Source organism: Blennius ocellaris (assembly GCF_963422515.1).
Source record: "Blennius ocellaris genome assembly, chromosome: 2".
Taxonomy (NCBI): Eukaryota; Metazoa; Chordata; class Actinopteri; order Blenniiformes; family Blenniidae; genus Blennius; species Blennius ocellaris.
The window spans coordinates 5,063,948-5,079,059 of NC_137651.1; the positions used below are offsets into that span (position 1 = coordinate 5,063,948).

Here is a 15,112-nt window from a genome sequence, read left to right on the forward strand (position 1 = left end):
TTTAACGTCTGCGTCGGTTTAGAGTTTCTCCTGTAAAAGAATGCATGTGCCTTTGTCTGACAGGTTTCCCATTGAATGTTCTCTGCCTGCTCCCACACCTGGTGCAAAACTTCGACGGCCCCACACAGTTCTGTCAAGATGTCGCCGAGAGGATCGCTCAGGTTTGGATCGATTATAGTTTTGGGGTTTTTTTTTTCAATCCTTTCTGATATGTGTAATTTCTTAAATCGTGCATATCTTTGTGGGTAGATCTGCCTCGAGGAGAAGAATTCCAAGCTCTCGAATCTCGCTCATGTCATGACTCTGTACAAAACACACTCCTACACACGGGACTGCTTCTCCTGGGTCAACGTGGTGTGTCGGTATCTTCACGAGGCCTTCTCAGACATCACCCTGAGCCTGGTCACGTACATGGCTGAGGTCGGTGCGGCCGATCCCAGGTTTTCGAAAGTCACATTGGCGGTGTGTTGGAAGTGCTTGAATGAATCCAGTGTTGTTTGCTCTGTTGTGACAGCTGTTGGAGAAAGGCCTGCCCAGCATGCAGCAGACACTCTTACAGATCATCTACAGCCTCCTCAGCCACATGGACCTGAGTGGGATTCAAGCCAAACCCTTCAACATGGAAGTGCTGAAGACCATTGAGAAATTTGTCCAGGTGGGCTAAAACTCCAGTTTCTAATCGTGTGGAGATTATTGGGATAATTGAGAGGGATTTTCAGGTGCATGTCGGGGTTTTTTTGTAATATGTATTGAATAAACTTAGTTGAATTTACGCCTATTTTAATATGCATGTTATTGCTCATAAATGTAATTACTTAATAGAAAATCTTCCATCTTAACTTCCATGTGTTTATGTTGTTGTTGGTTTTTCCCCATAATTGTCTTTTGAGATGACAAGTGCTATATAAATAAAATGTAATAATTAAGTTTAGTTTAATCAGTAGCAGTGATGCAGAGCATGATTCAGCTTATCGCGATGAGTTACTTACATATAATCTTGTTGCACTTTTTTATGAAATACTATGAATTTCAAAACATTATTGAAGTAACATTATCCCTCATGAATTAAATATAAGGAAATTGTTGAAAAAATAAAAAAGTACAGATACAAGAAAACCTACCTAAATACTCTCATGAAGTACAGATATTTTGCAACTTGCCCTTTTTTTAGTAATTTAGTAGTAGTAGTAGTACTCATAGTTGAGTGTAATTTAGGCAATGCATTGTGCTCAAGCTTCAGTAGTGTTTCTACCTCTGCAGAAGCTCACAACTCATTTGGGCCTCGATGCTGAAAAGACTGTAAAGTTTTGGGTAACTTGACCAGTGCAAACCTTTAGCCAGCTCTCCGTCTTGTATTTCTTGTTTCTTTTTGTGAGAGTGCCCTGAGAATAACGGGGGGGGGATGTGTCTTGTGTCGGTGCAGTAAATTTCTAGACACACCCAAACTATAAACAGTCTGCCTTTCTGCCGCAGGCCAAGTCTCTGCTTTTTCTCCAGCTGCATCCAGTTTCCCTCTGTTACTAAAAATAGAGCCACATCCAAACACGTCCGCTATTATCTGCATGTACAGGTTAATGTGTTTGTGTTCAACTGCAGACTGCCCACTGGAGGGAATCACTGAATATCCTGAAGCTGGTGGTTTCTCGATCGGCCAGCTTGGTGCAGCCTTCACTCCCACAAAGTGACCTCTCCTATGAGGACATCAGCCGCGTTTGGGATCGCTCCTCCAAGGCTCTGCCTGGCAAAACGCTGGATTTCCACTTTGACATATCCGAGGTTAAAGGCTCTTTCTCTGCCTTTGCTTTCACGTGTGGAAATGCTCGTGTGTGTTTTGTGTGTGTGTGTGTGTGTGTGTGTGTGTGTGTGTGTGCGTGTGTGTGTGCGTGCGTGCGTGCGTGCGTGCGTGCGTGCGTGCGTGCGTGCCTGCGTGCCTGCGTGCGTGCCTGCGTGTGTGTGTGTTTTTCCCTGTGTTTTCCAGGGTGTGGTGTTTGTTGAGGTTATTGTGGAATCTTTTAAAGCTCTTTGGAAAGGAAGCACGTCTTCCCCTTCCTTCATGCCGATATTGCTTTTTGACCAAACCCCTGAGATTAGCTGGAGAGATCGAAAGGTAAACACAATCAGTCAAGCAGAGTCTGGCTGGAAAGCAATTTGAAAGATACAGGCGGAGTGGCATATGTGTGGGAACTGAACAGGGAACTATTTGTGTAGCACATGAATGGCAGGAAATGATGTCAACTCTCTGCTGCCATTCTTTGTATGTGAATCAGGGAATTCTAGTGTATAGCCTTCAGTGGGTTTTTAACTTGAGACTCTCTGGACAAAGTATTGACAGTCCTTTTATATATTTTTATACTTTAGAGGAAATTAATGCCTCTTTTTAAAAAAAAATTCAAGTCACATCCAAATGGAATAAAAACTGACCACAGAAATTGACCAGTGACTTTTTTTCAACGTCATCATCAAGTTACAGTTCAAACGAAGCCGGAGCTGCCAAACCGGCCGAGTCGAACGCCGACTGACTGTGGAGGGATTTTCTCCTCTGCACCTCTCAATGGTCTCTATCTGCACGCGTTTGTCCTGTTTACATGCAGACGCCAGTGATTGGGCGGCGTTACGATGATTTGCAGCGCTCTCCGGGCCAGGACGTGAAGAGCAGGACCACAGCAGTGACACGCAGCACCTCCTCCACCTCCTCGGGATCCACTTCCAACAACGTGCTGGTGCCCGTCAGCTGGAAAAGGCCTCAGTCTTCACAGGTCAGACCGCTTTCTTCCTCCTCCTTTAAATTCAGGTCATTTTTGTTTTCTTAGCGAGTGTATTTTGGCCTGTAGAATGACCTTTTGAAACTTGAAAGTATAAAAAAAACCAAACAAAAAACCAAAAAAACTCTTTGGAATCTAACTCTTTCTGATTTATTAACTTAGAATTGTGAAGCTTTTAGAAGAATAGCAGAACATATAAAGTGGTGGATTGTGACATGAGGGATGCTGGGGTCAAAGCATTATTGTGGAAAATATGCATGCCAAAAGCTGCAGAAAGCATGTCCTTCAGATACAACATGGATGCAGCAAATCTAATACAGGACTTTCTTTTGGAGGCTTTGACCATATTTTGTACCAGTATGCATTCATAAAAAATGATATATAATGGCAAATTTGTATTTACTTGTCTTACCAATGTCAAATTGTTCAAGTTTTGTCAAATTATATTAATTCTATGAATTTATATTACATGAAAACAAAGAGTTAACCGCACACAATGTATTCATAAAGCACTTTCGCACAACTATGGTTGAAAACAAAGTGCTGTACATGAGGAGTGAATCAAAACATAGGACATTAAACTAAATGGGGGACAAAACTAGAAGATACAGCTAATAATAATAATAGTAATAATAAGAGGCCTTGTTGTTATTGAGAAGTTATGATGTTTTTGTTTGACCGGTGCATCCCACTCTGGATCAAACTGAACTATTTGTGGCTCTTCAACTGAAGTGAGTTTGACTTTTAATTTGATTGAATAAAGGACTTGACTTGATTTGACTTGACTCGGATATCCATTGATGATTATAACACCACCATCTCATAGGAAATAAACAATCAAACACATTGGAGAGGAAAAGAATCCTCTGCAGGTTGTGTGGTCCTGTGGTTTTCTGCTGCAAATAAACTTGATTGCAAGCTAAAGCCAGGCGCAAATGTAAATCTGATCAGTCTGCTGCTATATGCAGATTTTGAGACAAAAAAACAACAACATTCATATAGGAAATGCATCAATCACAATGTATTTCCAACAATGTCGCATCGATTAATATATCCACTTTTTTTGTTTGCGTTCTGCAGAAGAGAACCCGGGAGAAGCTGGTGAATGTTTTGTCTCTGTGTGGACAAGAAAAGGGCCTCACGAAAAATCCCTCCGTAAGATCCATTTAAAGTTCTCAAAGCTGTGAATTTCAACGCTCATTTTTCCTCGACTGCGATCGTAAGCTGCACGCTGCTTCCATGTCCCCGTCGCAGGTGATCTTCTCCAGCTGTGGCGAGCTGGACCTCATGGAGCATCAGCCCAGCCTGGTGTCCTCCGACGACGGGACCCGGGAGGCGGACAACATGGATGACACCACCTCGGAGCAGCAGTTCAGAGTCTTCAGAGACTTTGACTTCCTGGATGTGGAGCTTGAGGACGGAGAGGTGAGGCTGAGATCACGTATCCTCCTTTGTGAAACAACACGGTCAGATTTCAAAAGCAACAGCAGACGGCAGTCTTGTACTGTGTTGGGTCAGATCTGAATGCTCTGTGTAATGGGGTTTCTTCTTGTGTTTCTTTCTGCCTGTGCTATCTAGGAGCTACAGGTAAGTTTAGTCATGTTATGTCTTCACTTGCTGTGCTCTTTGAACAAGTGTTTGCTTGTGCGTTTTCTATTTGTTTTAATTGGCTGCAACACCAATGACACCGAGAAGCAAGTTTGTGTGTTTGCTGTGTTATATTCACATGGGAGAGACAAAGATTAAAGTATTAGAGATACGGGACAATTTTTTACTGGTTTCTATTCATGTGTCAACTTAACCTCTGAGGTAAAGCATTTCCAATATATTTGTAACACGTTATATCACTTCCAGGATATCCTGATACAGACTGAGCTTCGGTTTTTGATTTATATTTTTTTTTGTATTTGTCTTTTTTTCTTCAAAAACAAACTGGATCAATATGTAATGCCATAAACATGAGCCGAATGCCCCAGATCTACACATTACATTAGTTCTTAGCCCCATCTACAGGCCAAGTAGAGGAAATTGTTCTCAGGTTCTACTGAAGTCAACTCCTATACAACTGCAAACTGTAAACGTTTTTTTCCCCATAACTTCTATTATTGGAGATGTTTTTGCCTTCTTGTCACTTCTATCGAATTACTTGAGACATGCTGGCAGTGTACAGGTTCCTTGCGTTGCAACAGTAACTTTTGCAGCAGGTGGCTTACAGCACACTTCATTTATGTGGTGTTTTTCTGGCTGCAAATATTTTTCTCTTTATTTTGATTTTTTTCGACATAATTTAGCTTCTAAAATTCACACATTTAAGCAGTCAAACGCAACCGCTGCCAACCAACAGCGTGAAACAACGCACTAATCATGTTTAAATGTTATTTTAAACAATTTTATTTTACGCTCTTAACACAATTTCGTCAACCCGCTGGCCACATTTTGGATGCCAGCCCTCTGACGTGTTATGTCTCACGCCCATAAAACAATGCAACAAACCAAAGCAGACACTTCGCTTATTATAAGATTATAATTATGCATCATTTTGCACAGAAGCCTTAAAAAATAGTCTTGAGACAAAGTCACTGTTGTAGATTATAAGGTACTCGACAACAGAAAAATCTTCAAATCAACTTGCAAAGTCAGTCTGCATTTTAAAAGTGTAAGGCCAAAGAAAGTTGATTGGTTGTTTTTTTTACTATGGTGTGAAAAATCTCACAAAACTATGTCAAGGCTAAATAAAAACTGGGAAAAGACTGCAATGCATGGTTCTTCAATTGTGTGTGTGTGTGTGTGTGTGTGTGTGTGTGTGTGTGTGTGTGTGTGTGTGTGTGTGTGTGTGTGTGTGTGTGCTTGCGTGCGTGCGCGCACGTGCACGTTTGTTTTCAAAACCACATTGTGCTCAGTACCTGGTAGCTCATGGTTGTTTGCCGTTGCAGGGAGAGACTATGGACAACTTTAACTGGGGCGTGCGCAGACGCTCCATGGACAGTCTGGACCGGAGCGACCTGCAGCCGCTGGAGGAGAGTCAGCTGTCCAGCAGCATGCCCAGCCTCAGCAAGATCGCCCACGAGGACTCAGACGAGTCATCGGAGGAGGACTCCCTCACTGCCAGCCAGATCCTCTCACACTCGCAGCTCGTAAGTTCCGACTCTCCGTTTACCCGAAAAATTCAAACATTTCAGTCCCCAATATTTTTTTTCGAGCAGTTTGTCCTCTTCCTCTTCTCAGATTGTCAACCTGTCTCCAACAGCAGAGACCAGTAGCATGGACTCATCCTCTGCATTTTTTGACACAACCTCAGCAGACTCGACTCCTCTGAATACCAAAAACCCCAGTTTCGAGGTCCAACTGCCAGAGGACTCGAAGCAGCGGGTGAATAAGGGCTTCAAAGTCTCTGAGATTCTGGGCGCTAATAATAATTCCTATCGCAACTCCATACTGGAGTTCTTCACTAACTTTGCCAAATAGTCTCCCTGTTGCACCTTTTTCCTGTCTTGGATGTTACATGTGCTTTGGGTTTGGTCTATGTTAAGTAAATATTTTGTGGAGCTTGTTTTCTGGGTAGAGCATGTTCGTTTCTTGATATTTCAGTAGTTGCATGCAAAAAAAAAATCAAAAAACAAAAAAAACAAAACGAATGAACTAAAACCTGCAAGCAGACTATTTGTCACGCTTTGGGCTCTGGGATAGTTTGTCTTTTAATTTTTATGAGAAATTGTCCAGGAACATGAGGGGGGTGGTAGAAGTTTCTCTCTTTCTGTGTCTCTCTGTTTAAGGCAATGTGTATACCTTGTGCTCATGTCGGGTGGCTCTAAATGATAACTAAAAACTCATGGCATGTGGGGGTGTGGAAGGTGAGGGAAGGTTTACACATTGCCTGCCCCCAACCACAAGTGTGCAGGGCCACAACGCTGGCTGATAGTATATTACATAATCTACTGAATTGGCACATTTCATGCACACTGAACTCACTAAATTAAAAAAGAAAATGCCACAAGGAGTGTCCGTAGGGTTCCATGGCAAGGTTAGTGTATCCGTTTTATCCACTAAATGACCTGTTAATTCTGTAAGAATAACACAGGGAATACAATTCATGCATGCTGCCTCACTTCTTGTCAGTTATACCATTTGCTGAGAAGGCATGTGTACCACCTGCTTTCTTCCAGCACGACGCGTCACAGGAAGACGAAGACACTAACGTCCATGAGGACGACCTCTCTCTCTCAATAAGTGAACTTCCTTCCGAGTATCAGTGTGACGACAGTCTGGCCGTGGACATGATTCATGACGATGACAAACTCGACCCCGACCACTTTTTCCCAAGGTAACTCGGTCATGACGTCTTCTGAATGCAGCCATTCAGAAATCTTTTTTTTTTTTTTCTTTCATAACAAGGCTTTTTGTCCATTCAGCCTTGCCGAGGAAGAGCGAGACGATACGCTGGAGTCCCGGGCTTCACCGCCTCCATCGCCTTTCTTCTCCGCCATCCTCGCCGCTTTCCAACCGGCCGTGTGCGACGACACAGAGGAGGCCTGGAGGAGTCACGTCAACCAGCTTGTGTCCGACTCCGACGGCTCCTGTGCCGTCTACACGTTCCATGTCTTCTCGTCACTGTTTCAGGTATTAAAGCACAAACTTGTCACCAACCCAAACACAGCTTCTCTTAGCAGCGTTCCTGGGTAACAGAATCAGATATGTGGCTGATTGACCTTTAGTAAAATCACATTCCTGTCAGAAGAGCTCTGTCTAATTACTAACAGAGGACGACGTAGATGCTTCCAGCTCGAATCATTAACCTGATGTTTTTCACTTCACTGACCAAAGCTGACAGGAAAGAATTTCAGGGAAAAAAATGGTAGAATAAGGAATTTAATTACCTTTAGTCAATGGTTCCTAACTTTTTTTTTTTTTTTTTTAGCTCTATGAAAGGTTGCACACTCCCTCACTTCTCCTTAATTCCTACAATGAAGTGAGACAATGGCAGCCATGCTCCCTCTAAAGCATGGACCGTGAAAGTGAAAGCAATAGGCAGTGTCAAATGAATTCACAGTGTTTTACATGATTCATTACATTTACACACACTAATAGAGTTGCCATGCAAAGTGCTTGACGACAGATAGGAGCTTCAACGTCTTGCTCAATGACACATTGGTGTCACAACAGAGTTGATACACCTGTATAGGAATTCAGACTCAGCTCCAGATCAGAGGATTGGGGTATTTTGTTGGTGCCACATGAAAAATGAGGACTCGTGGGGAGGGCCGAGCCCCGATACCGTCATATCTCCAGTTAAAAGGCAACATGTCACATGGTCTTTATGAGCTGCTGTTTCTGCTCAGTGAAGTTCTTGGCTTTTGCTTCATGTTTTGCCTGATGACAGTGACTTAAACTGAGAAAACAACAAAAGCTCTGCCCAGAATCATGAACTACGACAAAATAAAGCTGCAAAGATGCTCCAGTTGTATGTGCACACTTTATACAGATTCATTTTGATTTGGCTCCTAATTCCTCATTGACCACTGCAGGGCCCTCAAAGGGCTGCGTATGAAGAGGGGACGACGACAAGATATGCTCAAGATTCAATCGTGTGTCTTATCATAGATTTTTCTAAAACAGCAACCTTCTGGTAGCACACCAGGATTAGGAATTGTTGTCACACAGATTTCAGTTGTCATTTGGTAAACCAGTCTAAAGCCTCCCGAGATTAAACGATTGTTCGTCAACCAGCCGTCAATCAAAACTTTGCACTGTGCTGCAAGTAAGAATAATTCAGAAGCACACGGCTGCTTTGAATGGCATAAGAGCTGTTTGACTGGTGTATTTCTGTTTGTCTGCAGAGCATCCAGACCAAATTCTGTTCCTTCACCTGTGACGCTGTGAGTTTCCTCGGTGACGGCCTGAGAGGGTTAGGATCAAAGTTCCTCAGGTCGTCTCAGATGCTGACGTACTGCTCAGAGTGTCCAACACTTTTTATTGATGCAGACACAGTAAGTATCCATCAGAGTGAGGACGGCTTTGACACTCAACCTGTTGGCGTGGATACGCTTAAGGACAACTCCTTGTGTTCACAGATCATGTCGTACGGACTGTTGGAGAAAATGAAATTCAGTGTGCTGGAACTTCAAGAATATCTTGACACTTACAACAACAGGAAGGAAGCAGCCCTCACTGTAAGGACATGAACTATTGTAGCCACTCCTCCAGAGGCCACGCGCTTGTTGCCACCAGGTTGTTTCCATTGTAATGACGACGTGTCTGCTGTGTTTAGTGGTTGAACAACTGTAAAGCCACGTTTCCCAGGAGTGCTGGAGGAGCTGTAATAACATGTCAGCCAGTGGAACATGAGGAAAAGGTAAAACATTACTAACGTGACTATGAGTTTAGCAGCATCAGGTGACGGATGCTGTGAAAGATTTGCTTGGGAGCTTTAACATTCAAACAGGATGACGGAACTAAAAGTTGATTGTAATATTTTACATGAATATTCAGGATTCCATGTAATCATATCTTTCGTGCTGTACTTTCTGCACTGCGATAACTGTGTGCTACTGTAGCTCTGTGAGTGTTACCTCTAATTTTTATTTCCACTCTACCTCAGTTTTTAAGTTTCCAAGAACTTTTTGAGTTGCCGCACGTCACTTTGGTTATCACGTGTCCGGTGTCCGTTGTGATCGTCTTCAGCTCGGCCGAGCATGAAAAGTTCTCTTATGTTGCATTCAATGTAAACGTGAATAATTACACTCACTTTAGAACATGAACATCGACAGCAAACTAGTCCGATTTGCTGTTCAGCCTTTACTTGTGCAGCTCAGAGAGTCTCACCAAAGTGAGTGCTAATTTACCTGCAGGGTTTTTAATTTGCTTGGCTTGTTTGACTTTTTATTTAATTATCCCATAGTGACTACCCTCTTTTCAGTTATAATTTATGCATATATTAATTCTCACTTTTTTTTCCTTTTCTGCATGCCAAAAAAATACTGACCTCCTCTAAAACGTTTAATCTTCTATAAAATGGCAAACATGATCGATTGCATGCTCTTTATTTCCTCCTCTGACTCTCTTGCTTCACGCCTCTTTTCTGCTCTTTAACATGCTCACTCCGTAGCTAATGGAATCTCTCGCTGTAAGTTAGATTATTTCCCTATTTTTAAAAGGCAATTCAGCAAAGTGCTTTTGTCTTTGTTTTGTGTTTTTTTTTTTACAAATGTCCTCTATAGTGAAAGTATATCCACGAAATATACTATCAAGTATTCATTAGTTGGAGAATTTTTGCCAATTTAATGCATTTTTGCTGATATTCCATCTGCTTTTACCTCCAGCAACTGGAACTTTGTCAAAGACTCTACAAACTCCACTTTCAGTTACTGCTCCTGTTTCAGTCCTACTGTAAGCTGATTGAACAGGTCCATGCAATAAGCTCTGTTCCCGAGGTAGGTGTCATTTATTTAAGCCCAGGAGACCTGCTGTATCGTCTGTGTTTAGTAACGCCGACTTCTCTGGACCTTCAGCTGACCAATATGTCCAAGGAGCTGAATGATTTGAGGAGCAGCCTGAGAGGAGCAGCAGCCTCGGTGACGAACGAAGACATTGTGGCTCCGCGCTCTGAGCCCGCCTTCAGCTCCTCTGAGGCCGCAGTGCAAGCCGTCCTGGAGGATCTGAAGAACGGCGAGTTTCCAACGGCCATCCGCCACATTCGCGAGTGCAGGTGAGAAAAGCAAAATCGCCTTTTTATCGTTTCTTGGTCGAAATATCATCCCTCATGGTCTGATGTGGTCTTCTTTGCAGAACAATGTGGCCCAATGACATATTTGGCAGCCACTCTGAGGATGAGGTCCAAACGCTGCTGAACATCTACTTCAGACATCAAACTCTGGGTCAAACGGGAACTTTTGCTCTGGTGGGCTCAAAGCAGGACCTGACGGAAATTTCCGCCAAGCTGATGGAGCTGAACGGGGAAACTCGGGACATGATCCGACGGGCGCAGGGCTACCGAGCCATCACGGCCTTCCTGCCAGACTCCAGGGTTGCAGGCTCGACCCTCTGATGCACCCAGAGCTGCTCGTCACCCCGCATCATGCCCAAGCTCTCTTGCTGTCTGGGGCAGCTGCTAACGTCTCAGTGTTTAACAACAACTCTGCTCTCTCCTGGGAACAATCCAACCCTGGTTTCCTCCACCTTCGGCTCGGGATACTTCAGAATGTCATGAACTCGGATCACCTGACGTGCAGCAATACTGTTGGGTTCTTTTTTTTCTCCCAGATATGAGTGACTTTGCTGTTGTAAACAAAGTTAGGCTTTTATTGCACTAATGATAGAACTCCCCACAGCGACCACTTGCTACTGAGGTCAACAAATTGAACATATGACATACCAAAGCTAAGCGATTCTCTTCCTGTTGTCTTGTTTGTAACTGTCAAGGGAAATGTGCAATCAATCCTTCACTGTCTCCTGAAAGAATGTATTTAATATCATAACATTGGAAAACATGAACACTGTCAGTAGAGAAAAAAAAAAAGGGAGGCGACACTGCTTCGTTAAAGTGGTGGGTCTTTTTGTGTGCGTTTGTTGGATGTGTGTTGTGAGTGTGGAAACTTGATCCTGACGACCATCATAGGTGGAAATATTGAAATACGTAAGTTCATGTTGAGCTACTTTGACATGCTGCAGATCTACTGTAATGTATCTCAGACCTACAAGCAGCTGCGTAGGTTTCCTGTTACTTAATACATCTTACTGTACCTTTTAACTGTGCAGCTTTTAGCAAATAGGTAAATTATTTATATTGTATGCGAGAGAGGAAGAAGAAAAAAGCTTTTATCAGCCTAGATTTATAGAAAGAAAAAAATATTTAGTTTCATCTGGTAAATCTGCCAAGCTTGCAAATTCTATGTAATATAAAGTGTAATAGTAGAGTTTATGAACAAAGAAAGATGTTATTTTAACTGAATAATTGTACATAGTGAAAATGGGAGCTTTGCTAAAACTCACAAGATTGTATTTTTATGAAGTTACAGTTTGAGTTGCGTTCAGAGTGAGTCGCTCCATGTTTGTAAAGCTTCCACGAGAGTTGTTGTAGCTTCTCGCCTTGTAAATACTACTGCCTTTGCATTGTACTGTATTTTGGTGTCATGTGCACTTGTATAACAATATAATAAAACTTACGTTTGGTAAAGATCGCATCTTCTTTTTTTGACAACAATATTGTATGCGTACATTTACTCATTTATAGTTCTGGGATAAGTATACTTTAGTGTATTCAGATTAAAATGATATTTTACGATGTAACACAATGAGCACTGAAAAAGAAAATGTGTTATACCTTAAAACATTGAAGAACAACAAAAAGCAACCTGTCAAACTAAATAAAATAAAACAAAAATATCAAATCGGACTGAGTTAACTTGGCGAATGTTAATGAATCTGGAAACCTTAAACCAAAGGTAATGTCAATACAAATAAATGCTGAAGAGAGTTATTACAAATCAATGTTCTGCTTTACTTAATGTACACTAATCTCACAAGAAAGGGAAAAAGAAAATGTTTTAATTGGTTCAAATGTAAATACAAACTGATAAACAGGTTTACATGATACATATCAACCAAAATCTACCCAAATACATATTTGAAAACAATAGCTTTATTTCACTTTATAAATGGACCTTGAACCTAAATACATCTCCGATTTACTTGATCAGTATGAAACATCCAGACCCCTGAGGTTCTCAAGAAAAGTTAACTGAACGTTCCCAGATTCAGAAGAGACACGGTGAAGCAGCTTGTGCTCCTACTCTCTCCACCAATGCAACAAACTTCCTGAATGCCTGAGGACTGCTGACACACTCACATCAATCAGGCCTTAAAACACTATTATTTACTCAGCCTTTCCACTAAACAATAGCTTTTACTTATTTCATTACCTTTATTTTATAAAGCTTAAACGTTATTCTTATTTTGATTGCTGTTCTCAATCATTGCTTTTAATGTATTTCATAATTTTATTCCTCCAAGATGAATATCCTTAACCACTTATTTGAAAGTTATTTCCTTGAAAAGCACAGTGAATTGCCTTGCATCTGTATGTTGCTGTATAATAAATCACTGCATACATTCATACATACATGAATAAATAAATAAATAATTTTACATGGCTGGATAGATGATGAACTGATTAAGTAATGTTCCCATTTATTTGTACTGTATTTGCCACGTGACTTGTGAACTCGTCGCATCTTAAATTAATGGTGTATCTTATTGTGAAGGGCGCTGTTATATTTTGAAGGTAGTGCGTCGGTTTCCGTCTGGCGGCGCGCGAGGTTTATTCTGACTTCAGTTCCACGAGCAGATAACAGACCCGTGGTGAAGTAAATAACGACCGTCTGTGCTTTTTAAACTCGATTTTAAACTCTGCCGTACACGTTCCCCGACAACACTGCATCGCGTCATGAACATTGACACGTTGTTACGTCATCACGGTGAGTCTGAGTCTTTGTAAATGAACGCACACGTTGTCGTTTAAGTGTATTGGGAAACTCCGGCGGAGCTAAAAGTGTTATCCTAGCATTCACAGCGAGCTGAACGGCTGACAGCCACACGTCCAGAAACTTTCCCCAGTGTTGTCGTCACATTTTAGAGACCTGCTGGCTGTCAAGAAGCGTTTCTGGCTCGGAGCTGGTTTGAGTTGTGTTTTTGTTCGAAGCAGCAGCAGAATCTGGTGACGTCTATCTGAAGACTGTGATTAAAGTTGGAGCAGGTGGACAGAGGGATGAGCACCACACAATCGAGCTGGTGTTTACCAACTCTTTATGTCATTTTAAGTGACTTTGCAGCACTTTTTGGGCCATCAGTCCCCGTGCTGTTGCTATATGGTATGCTACTGGTTGGCTGGACGTGAAGTCGAGACAAGTATTATAGTTAATAGTAAATTGTTGGGAATTCCTGCCACACATTGGTTTACATCTTACTTGCAGGGACGGGGACTATTCTGTGTCAAAAGAGTCACAAACGAAGCCAGAAATCTTGCTTGAAATTCAACAGCCCCATGAAAACAATTGTTGTTCGCCTTGTTTTAATGTATTTCGTTGTGTTTGAATGGGGCTTTGGAAATACATTGGCCTTATCGAGAAGAAAGAGGCATTTAACTGTTGATTAAATAATAAATCACAAAATAATGAGAGAAACGGTCCTATTTGTCCCTTATGTTCATTTGAAAAGACTGCATTGTAGAATAACAACCATCAATAATAAAGATTGTTCTATTTTTGTTTACAATTTAACTAATGTTTCATAATATTTCACTTATTCTTCCTTTACCATAATTTGATATTTTATTTGATATATGTATATTTTTACCTTTCAGTCTTTTTTTTATTGTATACCATTTTATATACTGTTTACAAGTTTACCCACCTTGTTTGATAAACATGTAAATCACTAGTTTAATGTTGTTATTACCTTATTTAGGACATACAGCTCCTTCTTCTGTGTGTGATGAGTAATGCTGACATGGTTGTACTGACGCTCCACACATGCTGGGATTCAGGATCGTTGTGTCAGGGGCTGGGATTTGCTCAGATGATGGCTGATTGCTTATATAGTTGTGTTTCTAGCTGAGATGAATAAAACAACTTTGGTTGATGTCTTTTTGATAGCCATGATTTAAAAGAAAATACGCCCTTTTTTTCATCACAGTATCACTCTCACCCATTAGGCTGTATTGTTTGCGGTACCAGCTATGGATTTACTTGGTATTGGATCAGAAAGGAGGTTGATGGACTCGTACAAAACAAATCAACTTTATTTATAAAATATAAAGCACTTTAAAAAACCACAGCTGAAACAAAGAGCTGTACATACGTTAAAAACGTAATAACATAACATTATAATGAGAACAGTAAAAAGACTATAAAAATAGAATGACAATAAAACAGGAGCAAAGTCTCAAGCTGGGTTCAAAGCCAAGGAATAAAAATGGGCGGCACGATTAATTTTAGAAATGGGCAGTGGAGGAGCTTGTTCCATAATTTAGGAGCAGCAAATCAAAAATCTCTGTCCCCTCACTGAGCAAGTGGATAATAATACACACATAGAGACAAAAAAGTGCATAATTATTCAGTGAATATAACAGAATAAGCAATAGTCATGTTCTGGTTAGGAAAATATGCTCTTTTTGAAATCAAAGGGGCTCATTTATCCAAAAATATCACGTAATAATACAGAGAAGTGTGTCAAGACATCTTCTGCCGTCATTGGTCATATACAGTCTGCCAGACTGACTTTAATGTCGGTGATTCTAAAATGTCTTTGTCTCCCTCAGGTTTACCGTGCAACAAACTGTGGGAGTAGAAGAATCTGGA

At 41.3% G+C, this 15,112-nt stretch overlaps 1 protein-coding gene across 2 annotated transcripts in view; it reads left to right on the plus strand.

Annotated features, from left to right (window-relative positions):
- frya (furry homolog a) overlaps positions 1–11,913 on the plus strand; it is a 53,948-nt gene extending 42,035 nt beyond the window's left edge. For both annotated transcript variants that reach the window (XM_080509166.1, XM_080509167.1), the window contains 17 exons: positions 64–161; positions 250–420; positions 515–655; positions 1,597–1,776; positions 2,592–2,756; positions 3,843–3,917; positions 4,017–4,187; positions 5,696–5,896; positions 5,988–6,131; positions 6,926–7,083; positions 7,172–7,379; positions 8,597–8,746; positions 8,831–8,929; positions 9,028–9,111; positions 10,079–10,189; positions 10,268–10,464; positions 10,545–11,913. In XM_080509166.1, coding sequence (XP_080365292.1) covers positions 64–161; positions 250–420; positions 515–655; positions 1,597–1,776; positions 2,592–2,756; positions 3,843–3,917; positions 4,017–4,187; positions 5,696–5,896; positions 5,988–6,131; positions 6,926–7,083; positions 7,172–7,379; positions 8,597–8,746; positions 8,831–8,929; positions 9,028–9,111; positions 10,079–10,189; positions 10,268–10,464; positions 10,545–10,803 — 2,612 coding nt within the window. In that variant the 3' untranslated portion in view covers positions 10,804–11,913. The remainder of the gene's footprint in view (positions 1–63; positions 162–249; positions 421–514; positions 656–1,596; positions 1,777–2,591; positions 2,757–3,842; positions 3,918–4,016; positions 4,188–5,695; positions 5,897–5,987; positions 6,132–6,925; positions 7,084–7,171; positions 7,380–8,596; positions 8,747–8,830; positions 8,930–9,027; positions 9,112–10,078; positions 10,190–10,267; positions 10,465–10,544) is intronic.
- The last annotated feature ends 3,199 nt before the right edge of the window (positions 11,914–15,112 follow it).